This window comes from Myotis yumanensis, unplaced genomic scaffold (assembly GCF_028538775.1).
Source record: "Myotis yumanensis isolate MYYU_CA2020_CCGP unplaced genomic scaffold, mMyoYum1.0.hap1 SCAF_1, whole genome shotgun sequence".
NCBI lineage: Eukaryota > Metazoa > Chordata > Mammalia > Chiroptera > Vespertilionidae > Myotis > Myotis yumanensis.
Window position 1 is genome coordinate 78623725 of NW_027223752.1, and position 20372 is coordinate 78644096.

The 20372-nt window shown below is 47.9% G+C and overlaps 1 protein-coding gene across 1 annotated transcript in view; it reads left to right on the forward strand.

Moving 5' to 3' along the window:
* RYR3 (ryanodine receptor 3) overlaps window positions 1-20372 on the forward strand; it is a 398822-nt gene that overhangs the window by 181312 nt on the left and 197138 nt on the right. Inside the window, exons 31-36 of the mRNA XM_070407843.1 lie at window positions 566-729; window positions 3952-4117; window positions 13160-13246; window positions 13581-13807; window positions 15415-16210; window positions 18276-18476. Coding sequence (XP_070263944.1) covers window positions 566-729; window positions 3952-4117; window positions 13160-13246; window positions 13581-13807; window positions 15415-16210; window positions 18276-18476 — 1641 coding nt within the window. The remainder of the gene's footprint in view (window positions 1-565; window positions 730-3951; window positions 4118-13159; window positions 13247-13580; window positions 13808-15414; window positions 16211-18275; window positions 18477-20372) is intronic.

The following is a 20372-nucleotide window of genomic DNA, read 5'->3' on the forward strand; positions in this document are numbered from 1 at the left end:
AGGAACATGGTGAAGGAATCACTTACCTGAAAGCTTTAGTTATGTTATAACATAGGGATACACTTCACAAATGGTTATGGCATCCGCCAAGAACTGCTGTGTCGATGAGCCTGCTGACCACATAAAGCATGTTTGGCCACTCTAGGGGCTTTATTTCACAGCATCTTTTTCAAGACTTTCCAAAAAAATGCCCTAGATTTCTTTGTAAAAGTGAAAAGTGTAGCAGGGGTTCTCTGAGCCTTGACTGTTTCCTCTCTCGGGGCAAAGTCAGTGCCCAGGAGAGGGTTGAGGTCCTGTGCTGGCCACTCTGAGTGGCTGCCACTTATTTCCCCAGCAGCATCTTCTGAGTAAAGGGTGGTAGATGCTCAAGCCAAACAGACAAGAGACAAATAAGGAAGCCAAACGCTAGCCAGGCCTTCCTCCAAGTGAGAGTGCAGTGCAGTGCCCCTCTAGACCCGGGTACGCTTTTTAAGAAAAGGAACCAATGGGCTGTAGCTCTATTTCTGCTTCCTGATCATGCTTCCCTGAGGGCCACTCACTCGTCTGGTCTGTGGTCTCTCTCCAGCAGTGCTACTACGCCATCCGCATCTTTGCCGGACAAGACCCCTCCTGCGTCTGGGTCGGATGGGTGACTCCGGACTATCACTTCTACAGTGAAAAGTTTGACCTGAATAAAAACTGTACGGTGACTGTTACTCTGGGGGATGAAAGAGGCCGGGTCCACGAAAGGTAAGGGGGCTCCTCACTTACCCCCGACAACCCAAAAGAAGGAAACATTCAGCATCTATTAAGGAGGGGAAATGAAGCACAGGCTTAAAACCCTTAAGTAAACAGGTGGGGGTGGGTATTATGGTGGAGGCATGTTATTAGTGAAAATCGTGAGTCATTTCATCATGTCTATAAAACATGACCCAGGGATGGGAGATACAGGTGCACAATTGGGAGGTCTGAGCTCCATTTCAGACTCATCCCTGGTTTCTGGGCAAGCCCGATTTCTACAACAGAACAACACAGAGAAACATCCCTGCGTGCTTGAAAGAAGTCGCTTCAGATGAAAATGATGCACCACATCACACAGCAACCGATCAAGTCAGGATTCCTCATCCCCAAAGTGTGTCACGGCGGAAAGCCCAAAGAACATCAAAGAGACACTGCAAATTCATGACTAATAATCACTGAGTAAAAATTAGGGATCTTTAGGGAAAACACATTTTAGGCACACCCACATCCTCCCACCGGTCCACTGGCACCGCCCCCAGAGAGAGCAGCCTTAGCCAGCTGTGGCCAGAGGTGACCCAGGAGGCCATGTCTTGTTTCCACCTGAGAGTGGAAGGAGTCTTTCCCCAGGCAGACGTGTGGAGATACACGAAGTTGTTTTTCAAGCTGCCCTTTAGCCCTACAAAGTCAGGAATGTTTCTGCAGTCAGTGCTTTTTAGATGCTACTGGCTCATCAAAGACGAGTGGTCAGGTACAAGCGTTATGTCAGGAGGACCGCTGCGGACAGGTGGTTAAGAGCATAGACTCTGAGAGCAAACTGCCTGTATTTTAAACTGGGTTCCAGTACCGACTAGAAGTGTGACTTGGGGCCAGTCACTAACCTCCCTGGGCTCAATTTCCTTGTCTGTAAAATGAGAATAATAGTTCCAGTCTTATAGAGCAGCGATTTTCAGCCAGTGTGCCACATCAGTGTGCTACATGGATTTTTTAAAACATGCAATATCTTACTGTTTAGTCAGGGACACTAGCCTCTTTTCCCTTAGATTGTCAAATAGAAAAATGACAGCCAACACAACAATGGCCGTCTGGTGCGAATGAATCAAAATTATACCTATATTTTTGTCAGATGGGCAAAAAAAATGATATATTTTTCAGTATGCCACAGAATTTTAGTAATTGGTTTATGTACGACATGAGATGAAAAGGGTTGAAAATTGCTGCTAAAGAGTATTGTGAGGATTGGAAGAGATAATACATAGAAAAAAGCCTAGAATAGTGCAATAGCCCGTGCAGTCAATAGACATTAACTGCTTCTATTACTATTACTGAACATCTATCATGTAATAAGGCCCAGAGTAGATGCTATAAGCAACACCCAGTTCATGTTGGCAAGGAAAGTATGTGAAAGTCATTGACAGTCCAGACTTTCCTTTTCAAACAGAAAATCAAAAGGCAGATGTTCCCATCCCAGTTGGGTTTATTGCTCTAGTTTGCTGGCTCTGCCTTACTGGCCATGATTTATCTGAGCCTCAGTGACAGTTTTTATTGTGAAAACTAACTGACACGTTAGCACCTAGAATAAGACCCAGTATATGGTCGGTGCTCAGTAATTCTTACTTCTTTGTCTCACATGACAAGAAATACTGTGTCAATCTTCAGATATTTTTTGGTATTTCAATTTTGGACCCTTTAACAGGGGTCCTCAAACTACGGCCCACGGGCCACATGCAAATACAAATATTGTATTTGTTCCCATTTTGTTTTTTTACTTCAAAATAAGATATGTGCAGTGTGCATAGGAATTTGTTCACAGTTTTTTTTTAAACTATAGTCCGGCCCTCCAACGGTCTGAGGGACAGTGAACTGGCCCCCTGTTTAAAAAGTTTGAGGACCCCTGCTTTAAAATATGACCAAAGCATGGCACTTCACCCTCTCACCACTTCAATACATTATTAATTGAATTCTGTAGTAGTTATCAATGTACTCAGTCCCTAATCACTAAGAAGCAGTAGTAACATGGCTGCAGTTTAACCTTTATGGAAATCTAGCAATGGCTGTAATGCATTGAAGAAGCACTTTGCACTGGCCCTGCCTGAGGGCATTCACATGGAGGACCAGCCCAATGGGGGCCCCAGAAGAGAGGAGGGCAGACCTGATCATTGGGAAGTGGCCATAAAGTGACTTACAAAGGGGATTTCCAGTAGGGGACAGGATGGGGGGCGGGGGGGGGGGGGGGTAATGGAATTCTAGAGCTGGAAAGAATCTTGAAGAATTCTAATCAAACCTTGACTTTCCAAGGTCAAATCAGACTGACCATAGGATGTTTCAAGGAGCTTCCCTTCCATCAGGTACAGACTCACTCTCTCGTTTAACCTGAGGAAAATCTCTTTGTGTTACTTCAAGTGACCGGGTTCCTCAGATGATATACCCCAGGACTGGGTGTAGGAGAGACCCAGTCAGCTGTCCAGTGCCCACAGCTATTGCAAAGGGCTTAGGAATCACTTTGCCCCTGTGCCACTTCTCTAAACCCACCCAGGATTTGAAATCTTACAATTAAGGAACCAGGCTTTGGAGACTTGATGGTGCTTTTGGTATTATAGTTGGCTTTTAAATCTACATAATGGTGCCTACCATACAGATTACATTCTGCAGGGTGGTGGACAGCTAGCTGAGAAAAGCACTCTTCCCCAGCTGGTAGTTAGGGAAGAGTATGGGGTAGAACTCCAGGGAGCTGGGAGAGCATCAGAGACCAACGTGACCTACTCTGCAAGTCTCCCCAGGCCCAAGCCTGCCATCCTAAGGAATGCAGCCCTGAGTGTCCAAGTGCCCTGACACTGGGCTAGGACTCTGAACACAGTTTTGTTCCGGCCTCGCATACCAAATGCCTATACAGTGTATAAATTTGCCTGTGGAGGGTATCCTCTTTGTGCCTCCATTCCCCATCTCTAAGGGGAGAATACAAATATCCCATTCTCTGGTTCAGAAAGCTGGAGTGATATTGAGCCGGAAAACAGCTCCCAAACATTATGCTCTCTGGACCAAAGTAGCCTGACAGACTGCCACATCCCTAAACTGAGAGGTTTGTGCCTGAGGAAACTGGGTTGAAGCTAGATGAATTAGTTTAAGAAAGAGTTACTGGGGACAAACTGGAAGGCCTGGGGAAGTCCATCCCTGAGTCCTGATTGCAAACGGCCCCAGTCCCCACTTTGTGCCTTTCATCTTTTTGGCTCCTAGTGTGAAGCGCAGCAACTGCTACATGGTCTGGGGTGGGGACATTGTGGCCACTTCCCAACGATCAAGTCGCAGCAACGTGGACCTGGAGATCGGCTGCCTCGTGGATCTGGCAATGGGCATGTTGTCCTTCTCAGCCAATGGGAGAGAACTTGGCACCTGTTACCAGGTAGGGACGGCTTCTGGGGCCGAGACAACAGCGTTCCTGTCTTAAGTCTCTGCTCCTCACTTGCCATATTCAGCATCCCATCTCAGCAGGTGATGAGCCATGTGGCCCATAGGCCATCTTAGAAAACAAAAAAGAAGCAGAATGGCTTCATTTTGTCCAGAGAGGGGGAAAATGGGGGTGGGGAGATATGTCAGATTTATTGATTGATGAGATATGTTGGTCATCTTTCTAGAAAATAAGGTTTTTCCTTGGTAATGGTCTCTAAAAGTTATTCATTTATTCCATAAATATTTCTTGTGTAATTTTTATATGTTACCTGGGCCATACAAGATGCAAAGTTTCAGAGGTGAACAGAGATACTCCTTGCTTTAAGAAACTTCTGGAATCTAATGAAAAAATAAACCTAGGAACAAAATAGATCCAGAGATATGGAAACATGCAACTGGCAGACAAATCTCAGAGGGAGGGTTGGGGGTGGCAGGAAGAGATTAACTAAAGAATTTATATGCAAAAATTTGTGCACTGGCGGCAGTGGGGAGGGGGTGTCCCTCAGCCCCACTTGTGCCCTCTCACAGTCTGGGACCCCTCGGGAGATAACAACGTGCTGGCTTAGGCCCGCTCCTGGGTGGCAGATGGCAGGCCCAATCCCTAGGTGCAGCCCCTGGTCAGGCTCAAAGCAGGGCCGACTGGGGGGTTGGGGCGCCGCCCCCTGTCACACTCAAGGCAGGGTCGATGAGGAGGTTGCCGCGCCACCCCCTGTCATGCACAGAGCATGGGCCGATCAGGGGGTTGGGGCACTGTCCCCTGTCACTTACAGAGCAGGGCTGATCAGGGGGTTGGGGAGTTCCCCCTGTCACGCATAGAGTAGGACCAATAGGGGAATTGGGGCACCGCCCCCATCACACACAGAGCAGTGCCCATCAGGGGTTTGGGGCGCCGCCCCCTGTCACCCACAGAGCAGAGCCAATCAGGGGGTTGGGGCACTCCCCCTCCCCCCCCATCACACTCAGGGCAGGGCCGATGGGGAGGTTGTGGCTCCACCCCGTCACACACAGAGCAGGGCTGATCAGGTGGTTGGGGAGCTCCCCCTATCAGGCACAGAGCAGGGCTTATCAGGGGGTTGGGGCGCCTTCCCCTGTCACGAACAGCAGGGCGGATAGGGAGGTTGTGGCCCCGCCCCCTGTCACACACAGAGCAGCAGGGGGATCAGGGGGTTTGGGCTCTGCCCCCTGTCACGCTGCTCGAGGGGCCAGGAGGCCTTGTGGCTCCGCTGATCCCGGTGCTGGGAGGCCTCGTGGCTCTGCTTGACACAGGGGCAGTGAGGCCTCGCTGCTCCGCTGATCCCGGTGCCAGGAGGCCTCGCTGCTCCGCTGATCCCGGTGCCAGGAGGCCTCGCTGCTCCGCTGATCCCGGTGCCGGGAGGCCTCGCGGCTCCGCTGATCCCGGGGCGTGAGGCCTCGTGGCTCCGCTGATCTCAGGTTCGGGAGGCCTCGCTGCTCCGCTGATCCCAGTGCCGGGAGGCCTCACAGCTCCGCTGATCCCGGGGCGTGAGGCCTCGTGGCTCCGCTGATCTCAGGTTCGGGAGGCCTCGCGGCTCCGCTGATCCCGGTGCTGGGAGGCATATTACCCTTTTACTATATAGGATAGAGGCCTGGTGCACGGATGGGGACCGGCTGGTTTGCCCTGAAGGGTGTCCTGGATCAGGGTGGGGGTCCCGCTGGGTGCCTGGCCAGCCTGGGTGAGGGGCTGAGGGCTGTTTGAAGCTGGTCACACCCCTTCAGGGTGGGGGTCCCCACTGGGGTGCCTGACCACTCTGGGTGAGGGGCTGAGGGCCATTTTCAGGCTGGCGGGCAACTGAAGTTCCAAACCTCTCCTTTTTTTCTTTTTTTTTTATTCTTGGATTTATTTACCTTCTATGGCTGTCACTGGAACTGACAGCTGGCTTTCTCTCTGAGGCTCAGCTCCAGCTCTGAAACCTCAGCTGCTGAAAGCAGGTATCTGGTTTGTTTGGGTTCTATAATCGAAACACTGTTTCAACTCCAGCTCTGAGGCCCAGCTGGCTGAAAGCAGGTTTCTGGGGTTTTGTTTAGCTTCTATATTTGTAACAATGTTTCTTAAACTGCAAGCTCAGAGGCCGGCAGCGGCAGGTGGGGAACGTTGGCTTCCTCTGTCACTGAAGCAAGCAAGCCTCCTGTTCGCTTCAAGCTGCCTGGCTGCCAGCCACCATCTTGGTTGGCAGTTAATTTGCATATCGCCCTGATTAGCCAATGGGAAGGGTAACAGAGGTACGGCTAATTACCATGTTTCTCTATTATTAGATAGAATATGCATATCCCATGGACACACACAATAGTGTGGTGAAGGCCTGGGGCATGGGCGGGAGTGAGAAGAGGGGATCAATGGGGGGAAAAGGGGAACATCTGTGATACTTTCAAAAATAAAAATAAATTTTAAAAAAGAAAGAAACTTCTGTGATTAAATATAGACCCATAAAATGGATTAATTTGCCAGGCAGTATTCACTTTGCAAAAGGTTCATCTCATTCCCTATGGATTCCTTACAGGGTCCTTTTAAAATGCACGTGTATAAATAATGTGTTTCCCTATTACATCACTGTGAGCTCTGATAGAACTAGTCAGGAAAACCACCAGTTGTACACATGTAGGTTTACCTGTCATTAGCACAAGAAGCCTATAGTCAATAATCTATACTAATAAAAGAGTAATATGCTAATTAGACTGGACATCTTTTGGACTTCCTTCCTGACAAAGCCGGGGGTGTGGCCAGCCTGCAAACTGCTCCTGGCCCCTTCCCAGACCGGCCCCGCCCCCCAGCAGGTACCCCCACCCCAATGGGGGTGTGACTGGCCTGCAAACTGCCCCAAGCCCCTCATCAAGGCCAGTCCCACCCCCATTGGGGATCCCCACCTTGATTGGGGGCATGGCTGGCCTGCAAACCACCCTCAGTTCCTCACACAGACCGCCCCACCCCGTAGCAGGGTCCCCCCACCCCAATCTAGGGCCCCCTTTAGGTCAGGCCAGCTGACCCCCACGTGTGCACCAGGCCTCTATCCTATATAATAAAAGGGTAATATGCAAATTGACCCTAACAGCAGAACAACCAGAATGACTGCTGGACCAGTCACTATGAGGTGCACTGACTACCTCTTTGTCCCTTTCCCCTGCCGACAGGCTCCGATCACCTGATGGACACCTGCTGTGGGAGCGGGGCCAGTGAGCAGGCGGGGACAGCCGACCTCTCAGACCCTTCCCCAGGCCGTCACCCGATGGCAAACATGGAACCGGGGGTGGGTGGCAGTGGGGGGCAGGCCAGCTGAGGGCAGCTGGGGAAGATGACCCTGATTGCAGGCCAGGCCTAGGGACAGTACTCGTGCATGAATTTTGTGCACCAGGCCTCTAGTACTATAATAACTATGTATGGGGTCAGGTGGATACTGGAAATATCCAGGGGGCCACTTTGTAAGGTATATGATTGACAACCATTATTGCTGTACGCCTGAAACTAATATAAAATAATATTGAATATGAACTGTAATTGAAAAATAACTTTTTTTTAAAAATGGACCAAAAAAATAAAAATATGGACAAAAAAATAAAATTACAAGATAATGGAAAAAAGAAAAAGCACAAGAAGCCTGGTTTCCTGTAAGCAGGATTTTCATCCCTGAGGCCAGGTAAGCTGGAGAATGCCACGTATTATACCCTCCTTTTGAAGTTTTGCAATGAACATTGACTTTGAGAAATACTTTAGAAATAGTCTGAGAAATGCCTGTCTAACCAAGCATTTCTCATACTATTTGACCAAGAAGAGCTTTTTTTATTTTTCCACCTTAACAGTTAGTAATATTCTGTAAGCCTAGAGTTCTACAGAGCACACCCCAGAAAGGCTAAGATGAGGAGTTAAATTTGTATTAAACTTTCTTGACATTCTGAGGATGGAATGGAGAGTCTCATGTATGTGTGGACAGTATCATTCAACTTCAGAGAAAGAAGAGCTGGCCCCCATCAGTAGTGGTCAGGAGAGTGTTTAGCATGGAGAAACCTTAATTTTGAAGCAAAAAAACAAAAACAAAACAAAACTTCCTCTTGAAGAGAGAGGAGTGTACTAGGTTGAAAGAATGGTACAAGAAGCATTATGCAGATAGGGAAGCATAAGATATGTTTGAGGAACAATGGGCAGACTGATGGGCAGACTGGTATGGGACCTTTGTGGTTAGTGGTTGAGAACATCATTTAGAAAGGAGGGGTTATGGATAAGAAGTTGCTGATCCAGGACAATGACGTGCCCTGTTTAAAAAAGCTTAGCTAAGTACAGCTGATGAAAGCATCCCACTGCTGTGTAAATGGTGAAGCCCTTTTTCTGGCTTGTGGTTGGGGAGATGGCATCTAGAGAAGAGAGAGCAGCTTCCCCAAATCTGAAAAGTTTGGTGGCTAAGAGCAGATGGGCCCATCCCTTTCGGGGTCCGGGGACAGCCTGCTGCAGCACGTGAGACTGTGCACCTCCCTGGGTTCCTGGAAAAGGTGGGATCCTCACCACCACGCAGGTGGTGCAGTCCAGCACTGGGGTCCAACCAGCTATTCCCGGAAAGAGGCCTTTGGGAACCAGGCTGTTATTCTTCTAGTACTTTCTCATGATTCCACCCTCCCCCAAGTCCCCTGAGAAACTGCTTATATACATTAGTCTGTCTTCAGAATCCATTAGCTTTTTCCCATTAAATTTGAAATGAGTTTGACTGCAGGGGCCTCCCTGAGCTGCAGAGAGCTCTAAAGCATCTAATAACTTTTAAGGCTAGTTGGGCGTCGGAGGTCCCTAAATAAATCACTACCCGTGGCATTCAAAGCAGCAGTGACTAGACTTCCCATGATGTTGAGATGTTATAACAAAGAGCAGGCTGGACACTGGCCGTTTTTAACCTCCTCTTTCACAGTAGCTCCTGGGTGACAGTGGGCTGGCCACTTGTCTCCTCTGAGCTGTATGTTGGCATCTACCCCCAGCCCCCAAACAACTGCCTCTACTTCGCATGTATAAACCCTGATTTCTCACTTCAGCTCCCAGGCCTGCCTGTTGTTCTGAGGAATGTTGCTGTGAATGAGAAGAGAGCCCGGCTCTGCATGAGGGGTGGGGGTGGGGGGTGCTGAGGAGGCTCACACCCAATCAGCCCCCTTCTCATCACAGGCGAGACACTGACGTGTGTGGCTGTGCATCTGGTCCCCTGGCAGTGAGATAATTGTTATTCTGCAGATGTAGCCATTTTCATTTTTCAGTTACCTTGAAGGAGCAGGACAATATTTATACACTGGCTCTTTATTGGGAAAGGACCAGTAACCAAAATAACGAGAGAAGGGTTCTCTCAAACAAAGTGTTTAGAGCTCCCCTGTTAAAGACTGCTGGGCAATTTGAAAACCTGTCTGTCCCACTTAATGTGATCACGGGTGGGATGGGAAATAAAATGTATGTTTAAGAGATACTGCTCCTTGGTGATTGACACCCCAGCCACCGCTCTGAGAACTGAGCCAGAGTCACGTGAGGAGGTAGCTTTGCATTCAGGCCAGTTCCCATGCCCTGATCTTCACACATGATTAGAAATAGAATGTCTATTATTGCAAGGACAGTGTAGATCAGTCGGGGACAAAGGTACCTTAAACACAAAGGGGAAACTGTCAGCCAACGGTACTCCACCTCAGACCCAAATCTGGGCTCGCCATCCATTCCATTAAAATGTGAGCTCACCATCCAGAGTGGGAGCTCCTCAAGCGAAGAGGCCTGCTCTCATGTTCACACCCACGTCTCCTGACATAAAGCAGCCCCTGGCACCTAGCGAGTGCTTACTAAACCTTTGTTGCCAAACTTCCCAACTCCGCTGGAAAGCCACTGTATTGGTTGTTTAAGTGCTGCATAACCAGCTACCCCCAAATCAGCAGCTTTTGACAGCACACGTGTATTACCTCGCAGTTCTGTAGGTTTGACCGGGATCTCTGTTCCTGATCTCACAAGCCCAAAATCAAGGTGTCAGCTGGCTGAGCTGGCTCGATCTGGAAGTTCTGGGAGAACTTGCATTCGCGTTGTTCAGCGTTGTTGGCAGCGTCCAGTTGTGATTGTAGGCTGGGCTTCTGAGGTCCCTGTTTCCTTGCTGGCCTTCCCTCAGGGTCACTCTCTGCTCCCAGAGGTGCCCACATTCCTTTTTCATGTGACCCCTTCCATCTTCGAAGCCCCAGGGGCATGTGGGGTTCTTGTCAAGCTTCTAATCTCTCTTACTCTCCCTTTTGCCCCAGCAATGGAAACACCTGTTTTTGAAGGGCTCCTGTGACTCGATTAGGTCCTCAAGGATAATCTATCTCTAGGTTAACTGGTTAGTACCCTTCCTTATCTCTGCAGAATCCCTCCTGCCTTGTGACATACAGCATCACAAAGTAACGCAGGGGTCAGGAGAGTTGACTAGGATTTTGCTTTCCACACCCCTGTTACCAGTTTTATCCTTATGTATATCCATCATGAGCCCACACTTGTGTGATCGTCTTATTTCAGTGATTGAAGAGAAATTTCCATTGTTCCTCGTGGTGGGAGTGTCCTCTGAGGGGTAGAAAGCAGCCTCTCCCAGGGCATTCTGAAGCTCTCAGAGCACCTCCTTTCTGAGGGAGGTGTGAGGAGGCACTGGCGCTTGGCTGGGTGGTTTGTGAAGTTTGCAGGGACCAGTCCTGAGGGACCTAACATCATGCCCCCATCTTCAACCTGTAGCTCCCCTACTGGTGTGATAGGGGTCAGCACAGAGAACTCTCAGCTGAATACATTTCTCCCCACAAGGAGCACTGACTCAAGGGCCTATTGCTGGTGCAGGTGAAGTTTTCTCAGCCGCTGGAGCTCTGCTTCCTTCAGGCTGCAATGATTTGAGGGTCGTGCATTGTTCTGGATGTCACATGATGGGCCATGCATTGTTCTGAATGTCACGTAATGGGTATTGAGAAATCTGGGGCCAGCCCAGGGATGAGTCTTGCTTTATGGCCAAGGTCACACTGGCATCAGATCAGAATTTCCTAGTTCTGTCTCTCACCACCGTAAACCCAGTGTCTAGCATAAAGCCAGTGTGTGATAGGTACTAAATAATTATTTGTTGAATGTCTTTAATAAAGCATCTGTCACTGCATTTTGTTTTTACATTTGTTTATCCCTTCCTATTTCCCGGGGGTACTTGAAGCATTGGGGAGAAAGCAAATATTTGAACTTCAACTATGAGCCCACTGTAGTGTGCTGGAATGACCATGTGTGTGGCACAAGGCTAGGTTTTATAGTCTGACCTGTTTCATCATTTGCAAATGATAGCACTGAACCATGCAATCTTTTGAGTCACAGCCACGAAAATGTGTTTTTATAAACTTTATGTCTAACTGTATTGAGGAAGTTCATGATGCAAAGGAAGCCGGTAACAATATCCTGACAGGAAGACAACTCACTGTATTCATCTCCGATGACTGCATAACAAGTTACCCTGAACTCAGTGACTTAAACAGCATGCGTTTATGGTCTCACAGGTTCATGGGTGAGGATTCAGGCACAGCTTCGTGAGGTCCTCTCTCGCGGTCTCACAAGGCTGCAATCGAGGTGTCAGCCAGGTTACATCCTTGTCTGGAGCTCATTTCTTCCCCAAGCTCCTGTGGTTGTTGACAGGACTCAGTTTCTTGCATTTGTGAATGGAGGCTCCATTCCTTGCTGGCTGCAGCCAGGGCCAGCCACTCTCAATGCCCTGAGACCCCCTGGAATTCCTTGTCACATGGCCTTCTCACAACACGGCAGTTTCCTTCTTTCTGTCCAGTCTGCTGAGATGGAGTCAAATATAAAGTGACAGTCCTTTCACTTTTTCCAGAAACAGCACACAGGTTCTAGTGCAGGGGATTATACACGAGTGTGACTCCCTGGGAGGCACCCCAGGGTATGTCCACAGTACCCACCATCCCCTAATTTGGTTGGTCAGAAGAGTGGTAAGAATCTCCTAATTTTTGAATTCTCTTAAAGGCAAAGGACTTTAGCGAGTGGAGTAAGAGTCCCATTTTCTCCCCCACTGTCTGATTTAATGCTCTGCATCAAAGTTTGCAAATGATAAGTGTAGCCCCAGTGTCATAAGTAAATCCACGTGCCTCAACTAAGTGGCAGCTAGACAGTCAGTGAAACCACGCCGTTTAATGTAAGAACTACAATCTGAGAGAGAAGGGGGTGGAGAGAAGTCCAGAGGAACCAAGGGAAAGAGATGTTTTGAGAGAGGAGGCAGGCTGTGGAGGCAGCCCTCTATTCCTGGGAAGCGCCTCACAGCCCTACCTGCAAAGCAGCGGTGCTTAGTGAGGGTGCTTTTCTCACCAAGGGACATTGGCATTCTCGGAAGGCATTTTTGGTTATGCCAACAATGGTGGGGTGAGGAGCACTACTCACATCTAGTAGGTAGAGGCCAGGGGCACCAAAAGATCCCACAATGCACAGGACAGCACCGACAACAAAGACTTTCCAGGCCCAAAATGTCAATCATCCCAAGGTTGAGAAACCCTGTTAGCCCTCCTGGGTTTGCCTCACCCATGTCCATCTGCCTTCAGAAATTACAGTACCTTCCCCAAGAGCCCCCTCCTCTCGCCCGGTGACTCTGTGCTGTGTGAAAAGCCAGAACATCGCATTGTTCAGTGGCCAAGAGCGGGCATTGCCTTTGATGGCAAGTTAGCAGCTCCCCGCTCTGACCATCCTCCTGAGCAGTGGAGAAAGCTGTTGGCTTCATTCACCTGAGAGAGAAAATGAAAGGACGTGGGATTGTTCCACCCAAGTTGAGGGAGTGAGAGAGTATTTAAGGTGGGAAGCAGAGACGATAATTACCAACAGGCACCAGGCCTCAAAGAATTTCTGAGCCGTGTAGACTGACCAGTCCATGACCTCTCTCTCCTCTTCCAGTCGAAGTGAGAGTGGGGGCGCTGATTAAAACACCCAGTGACTTCGCCATCAGTTATTTTATCATTCTGGACAAACCTCTCCATTTGTTCTGGTTTCCAGGTGGAGCCCAATACCAAAGTGTTCCCAGCAGTCTTCCTGCAGCCCACAAGCACTTCTTTGTTTCAGTTTGAACTTGGGAAGCTGAAGGTATGTATCTGTTCCCTCATGGAATGGCTATGAAGGGGAAGGCATGTTGACCATTAGGCCTCAGAACATGAGGGACTCTGTCACTTCTTGCTTCTCATGTACCCTTCTCATGTTCTCCTTCTCTCACTTGTATTGGATGCTGAAAGAATTAATGCTTATATAACCCATTAGGCAAGGTCTTAATTAATGCTGGGAAAGGCTTTAGGGATCCCTGGATATATTTGTTTCTCTTTAATTTATACTAACCCTGTTGGTTACCATGGGCCAGCAGCTGAGAATCTCTATATTGCATATGTGTTCTTCCCTCCCCTGCATGCCTTCCCGCCTGGCCCAGACCGCATTGCCACTGTCAGCAGCCATATTTAAGAGCGAGGAGAAGAACCCAGCCCCGCAGTGTCCCCCTCGGCTGGACGTGCAGACCATCCAGCCCGTGCTCTGGAGCCGCATGCCCAGCAGCTTCCTGAAGGTGGAAACAGAGCGGGTGAGCGAGCGCCATGGCTGGGTGGTGCAGTGCCCGGAGCCCCTGCAGATGATGGCGCTCCACATCCCTGAGGAGAGCAGGTAGTGGGGGTCGGGGGGAGGAAGGGCATGTGGATGGGGCCAGCCCAGGAGGCAGGGAGGCAGAGCCTAGCAAGCCCAGAGGGGAGGAGGAGCCTCCTCATTGGCCAAGGGTACTGCTCAGTCAGACCCAAGATAACTATTGGTTTCCCCAAAGCCTCAGTTTCTCTCCTTTCCTTTCTCAGCTTTTGTTATTCACTCAGAAACAGCAGAGTATTCGCTATGATATGCCTACCGCAAGGACTTCACTGCAGCTCTGAGTGCCTGTACTCAGGGATGTGTCCATGCACTTAATTAAAAATCTTAGTGTGACCCTAAAATATATGTTTATTGGTGGCAAGAAGGAGAAGGAGGTATGCCCAGCTTGCTCAGAGATGAAGAATCAGGCTGCTGGCCTCCCCTTGTTAAGAGGCACTCTTGGATGATAGCTTGGGTTCAATCCCAGCTCTATCACTTTCTGGCTTGCGGCCTTGGGTAAGTTACTCATGCACTCCAGGCCTCAGTCTCCTCATGGACACAGTGAGATCAAAATCCACCCAAAGGATGGCTAAGAGAAAAGGTGAGATTGTGTAGGTAAAAATATAGTTCTGTGCATAGTAAGAATAAAGAAGTTCTATTTTGTGGATATTATGACCCCTTGATTTCTTGGACTATCAAAATAAATAGTGGGTGGAGGTTTTTGACACTTGCCCAGATCCCAACTGGGTATTCTGTTGGATCATGGGCAGCAGCAAGACAGGCTAATGTAGGGAAGGAGTAGAAAAGACCAGCAGTCCACGCATGGGAGCCAATGCCAAGAATCCTCAGATCCATGGTGAGGAGCAAAACAAAGTGGAAAATCTGTCAATTCCTTTGGTTTACTTCACAGCCAAAGGAATTGACACTTAGGGGGACCACACTCATCACACCCTAGACCCCCCATAAATAAGGGAACATGACACAGACACCTCTAAAATCATGAAGGAGAAAGTGAATTGATTATGCCAGCTCATCTCAAGTTGGAAAGTGTTTTTCTCTGTGGACAAGAGTGCAGTGTGTTTGTTTTCAGGGGAAGGAAAGCTCCATGGATGATGGCAGACTGGAGATTATAATGATGAGGTAGATGGTAGTTTGATGGAGGGCTTCAGCTACATCTTCTGAGGCCTCTTCCATCAGGAAACAGAAGATCCCCTTGAGCCTACAACTAAGAGGACCAAGTCACCTTTGTCTTATACCTGAATGTTTCTCAGTGTTCAGATTTGGGGGTTTTCCCTAATAAAGGAAGATTAATATTTGGTAAGCTAGTCTTGTTAAGTCTTACAGACTTTGGAGACCCTCGTAGTTAGATATGGTGGATTATCAGGAACAGGATGTGGACCAGAACTGGGAGAGGAATGATAATCAGGAAGAGAAAATGTAGCAGAGATGCCTTCATCCTTCTATGCCCTTTGCCTTCATTGGATTGGGTGAAATCCCTGGGGATTCAGAGAGCAAGAACTCCACTGAATTCTGGTGGGCAGGCGCACACACTCTCACACACACACACACACACACACACACGCACGCACACACACACACACACATGCACACCACACACCGTGCAGTGGAGTGGTTGATTGTCTCATTCTCAGGTGTGTGGACATCCTGGAGCTCTGTGAGCAGGAGGACCTGATGCAGTTCCATTACCACACGCTGAGACTCTACAGTGCCGTGTGTGCCCTGGGAAATAGCCGTGTAGCCTATGCCCTGTGCAGCCACGTGGACCTCTCCCAGCTCTTCTATGCCATTGATAACAAGTACCTCCCTGGCCTCCTGCGGTCCGGTTTCTATGACCTGCTCATTAGCATCCATCTGGCCAATGCGAAGGAGAGAAAGCTGATGATGAAGAATGAGTACATCATCCCCATTAACAGCACCACCAGGAAAATCCGCCTGTACCCAGACAAGTCGAAGAGGCACGGGCTGCCTGGGGTGGGCCTGAGAACGTGCCTGAAGCCAGGCTTCAAGTTCTCCACCCCTTGCGTTGTCATGACCAGTGAGGAGCACCAGAAGCAGAGCCCTGAGATTCCCTTGGACATTCTGAAGACAAAGGCCCTGAGCATGCTGACAGAGGCCGTGCAGGGCAGTGGGGCTCACATCCGAGACCCTGTTGGGGGATCTGTGGAGTTCCAGTTTGTGCCAGTGCTGAAGCTCATTGGAACCCTGCTGGTCATGGGGGTGTTTGACGACGATGATGTTCGGCAGATTCTCCTCCTGATCGACCCGTCTGTGTTTGGGGAGCACAGTGGGGAGACAGAAGAAGGAGCAGAGAAGGAGGAAGTGACTCAGGTGGAGGAGAAGGCAGTGGAGGCTGGGGAAAAGGCCAGCAAGGAGGCTCCAGTCAAAGGCTTGTTACAGACCCGATTACCGGAGTCCGTCAAGCTGCAGGTAACTCGGGGCATCAAAGATCTTGCCCTTGGAAAGAGCTGGGGAGCAAGACAGTGGAGCCTAGTGATGGTGAGGCTGTGGCTGTGGATACAGGCCTAAACCTGGAGGGTAACAGAGATGCTCAAAGTTCCCACCAGTCATGCTCATTTCTGACATGAAATATGTCTCCCCAAGCCAAAGTGAAAACACCAACCCTCGTCAATAAGGCACTTGCCTCAGAACTGTTTTTCTGGTACTGGTCATGGATTTGCCCTGGTCTTATCTCTTACCCTTTGGGACTAACAGATGTATTTGTGAGATCCTGTCTAGAGAGGAAGGAGCCTTTGGCTGTGGAGTAAACCAAAGGAATTGATACTTAGGGGGACCACACTCATCACCAGCTCTCATTTGTATCCATGCTCTGATCACCAAACTAATGTGGATTTGTTGCACTCTCATGTACTAGAAACTGCTATACAAGCCAAGGAAGAGAGGCAGGCTAATGTAGCGCTGTCCCCTTGGCATCACCTAGGAAACCTCAACATTTCCTAAAACATAGTCTTACCAGAGTAAGCTAGCGTCAGTAAAGAACTGATGACAATCATGTTTGTCTTCTAGGAGCTGAGGAAAGATAAATGAAAATGAGAGTAGAACAGTCTACCCCATGAGTGAGCCTGGCTCGGGCATCCCTGAATTTCGGCTCCTGCTCCTCCCTCCATTCCTTAACCACCTATATAAACTTGCCAAGTCAGTAGCCCATCAGAGTCTTAGCTTTCTGATTTGTAAAATGTGGATGATAATATAGTAAAACATAGAATTAAAATGTATTTTTATAAAATACAGTATGAAATGTGTTTTATCATAAAATGCATTACAATCAAGTAACCCGTCATTGGAGCTCTCTTATCCAATGCAATGGGATTGGTAGGGGGTCAGTTAATCAAGATGTTAAATATAGAGGAGAAGCACAACAAATTTTACATATAAACCTTGAATGTTGTATTAAAATGTATAACTGTGCTAGTCTCATATAGGGCTGAGACCTTTCCTTTAATGGGAGTCTCCGACTGGTACATAGAGCCCTCTTTTGTGCATGGATGACACCTGTCATGCACCATCTACAGCTGCCAGTTCGGGTAGACTGCATGCAGATTTAGAGATAATTGGAAAGCTGAGTGCAGAATGCTTTTAGATTTTTATGATTTGCCCCATTTTTTTTTTTTTTTGCAGTTGTCTAACATCCAATTTTTAGCATTTTTGGGGGAAAAAAAAACAACTTTTACAGACATCCCTTAGTCATTCAACTTAGTTTTCCTATTTCATTGGTTCCTATAATTTTTAAATAAATGTTGTAGTTGCATCACATGTATGACTGACGTAAGCTTTGGATCCTAGTTTGCCTGGCAGGAACAGAGGCTTGCAGATAGGCCAGAGACTCTGAACAGGTAGGCGAGAGCCCTTGCCACCTGGACAAATGGAGAGTGGCCGTTAATCCCATGAAAGATTAAGTGGGGATAGGTTAACAGAACTTCTGCTTCACTAAAAATATCAGGAACATAGGGATTAGAGGAGATAAAGTATAGCAAGTGCTTGCACAGTGTCCTGTGAGCAGTTAGTGCTCAGGAAGGATGGCTATTGTTTCTCCTATTAGTGTAAATTCTAATAGTTACAAGATTAGTAACAATAACAATCCTAAGGAACTAATCACAGAAATGCAGAGCTTGTAAACAAAAACAGTGAGAGAGCCAGAGGATGTCAGGCAGGAGCTAGGCTCAAAGTGCAATTCAGTGGCGGGTCCTATGCTAAGCTGAGGAAAACACACTTAGAAATGTTTTTCTCTCTCTCTGCAGAGAGATTTACTGTGTCTTTAGTGAGCTTATTTCTATTGTTCTCCTGACCTTAATGGTGAAGAACTGGTTTCTGCATTCTGGCCAACTTGGATTCAAGTAATAGCTCTGTTCCTACTGTGTGACCCTGGAGAGGTTACTGAAATCACCCACGTCTCCATGTTATCATCTATAAAATGGGAATGCTAGGTGCTTCCTCCATAAAGCATTATTCGAATATATATGCACTTTTATTGCAGATGTGCGAGCTCCTCAGCTACCTCTGTGACTGTGAGCTGCAGCACCGAGTGGAGGCCATCGTGGCATTTGGTGACATTTATGTCTCCAAGCTCCAGGCGAATCAGAAGTTCCGCTACAACGAGCTCATGCAGGCCCTGAACATGTCTGCAGCCCTGACTGCCAGGAAGACCAAGGAGTTCCGCTCACCCCCACAGGAGCAGGTGAAAACCGCTTTTTGAGCCTCCATCCCATTCCCAAGGAAGAATGTGAAACCTTTCTGTGCCTGGCAGCACAGAGCTGTGGGAAATGAAAAGACCCAGTGCCACCAGGAGACAGGCCTCGTCTGACAACCGAGGAGCACCTGCCAATTATCTTTTGGGTGGGAAATAACCCTTCCCAAACTACACATAGGGCAGCACTCTCTCCCTTCTCTTCCATTTATGTCTCTCTCACTAAATTAAAGTTGGCTCACTGTCAGTATGCAACTTGCACCCCAGCAAGGTTCCACCACTTTAAAAATTTCAGTCCAGTCTTTCCAGAAATCACTGCTCTCTATCAGAGATCAACAGAATATGGTCAGCATTTCCCAACTTATGAGAGTAGGTGCAGCTCATGATCCTGGCTCCTGGAAGAGCCATGCGGGCTCCCACCCTTTCTTTCCCCCTTCTGCCTCCTTACTTTCTCTTCTGCCTCCCCGGGGCCGGCCATCACTTCCTCCTTCTAAACAATCCACTGACCAGTCACTTCAGACTCAATTCAGAAGCCTGTAACTCAATAAATTCTTCCCTAACGTGTTAGCCCAGTGATTCTTTGTTTTTTAATTGCTTAAAGCATTACAAAGGGTATTACATATGTGTCCTTTTTTTTCCCCGTCCTTGACAATACCCCGGCTTCCCCTACCCCCCAGTGTCTTATGTCCATTGGTTATGCTCATATGCATGCATACAAGTCCTTCGGTTGATCTCTTACCCCCCTCCCTCCTGCCCCACAACCGTCCCCAGCCTTCCTGCTGCAGTTTGACAATCTGTGTGAGGCAGCTCTGCCTCTGTATCTATTATTGTTCAAAAGTTTATAATGGTCTCTATTATCCATGAATGAGTGAGATCATGTGGTATTTTTCCTTCATTGACTGGCTTATTTCACTTAGCATAATGCTCTCCAGTTCCATCCATGCTGTTGCAAATGGTGAGAGTTCCTTCTTTTTTACAGCAGCATAGTATTCCATCGTGTAGATGTACCACAGTTTTCTAATCCATTCATCTACTGATGGGCACTTAGGCTGTTTCCAGATCTTAGCTATGGTGAATTGTGCTGCTATGAACATATGGGTGCATATATCCTTTCTGATTGGTGTTTCTGGTTTCTTGGGATATATTCCTAAAAGTGGGATCACAGGGTCAAATGGAAGTTCCATTTTTAGTTTTTTGAGGAACCTCCATACTATCTTCCATAGTGGCTGCACCAGTCTGCATTCCCACCAGCAGTGCACGAGTGTTCCTTTTTCTCCACATCCTCTCCAGCACTTGTCGTTTGTTGATTTGTTGATGATAGCCAGTCTGACAGGTGTGAGATGGTACCTCATTGTTGTTTTGATTTGCATCTCTCGGATGATTAGTGACTTTGAGCATGTTTTCATATGTCTCTTGGCTTTCTGAATGTCCTCTTTTGAAAGGTGTCTATTTAGATCCTTTGCCCATTTTTTGATTGGATTGTTTATCTTCTTTTTGTTAAGTTGTATGAGTTCCCTATGAATTTTGGAGATTAGGCCCTTATCAGATATGACGTTGGCAAATATGTTTTCCCATGTAGTGGGCTTTCTTGTTGTTTTGTTGATGGTTTCTTTTGCTGTGCAGAAGCTTTTTATTTTGATGTAGTCCCATTTGTTCATTTTCTCTTTAGTTTCAACTGCCCTAGGAGCTGTATCAGTGAAGAAATTGCTTCGGCACATGTCTGAGATTTTGTTGCCTTTGGATTCTTCTAGAATTTTTATGGTTTCCTGTCGTACATTTAAGTCCTTTATCCATTTTGAGTTTATTTTTGTGTATGGTGTAAGTTGGTGGTCTAGTTTCATTTTCTTGCATATATCTGTCCAATTTTCCCAACACCATTTATTGAAG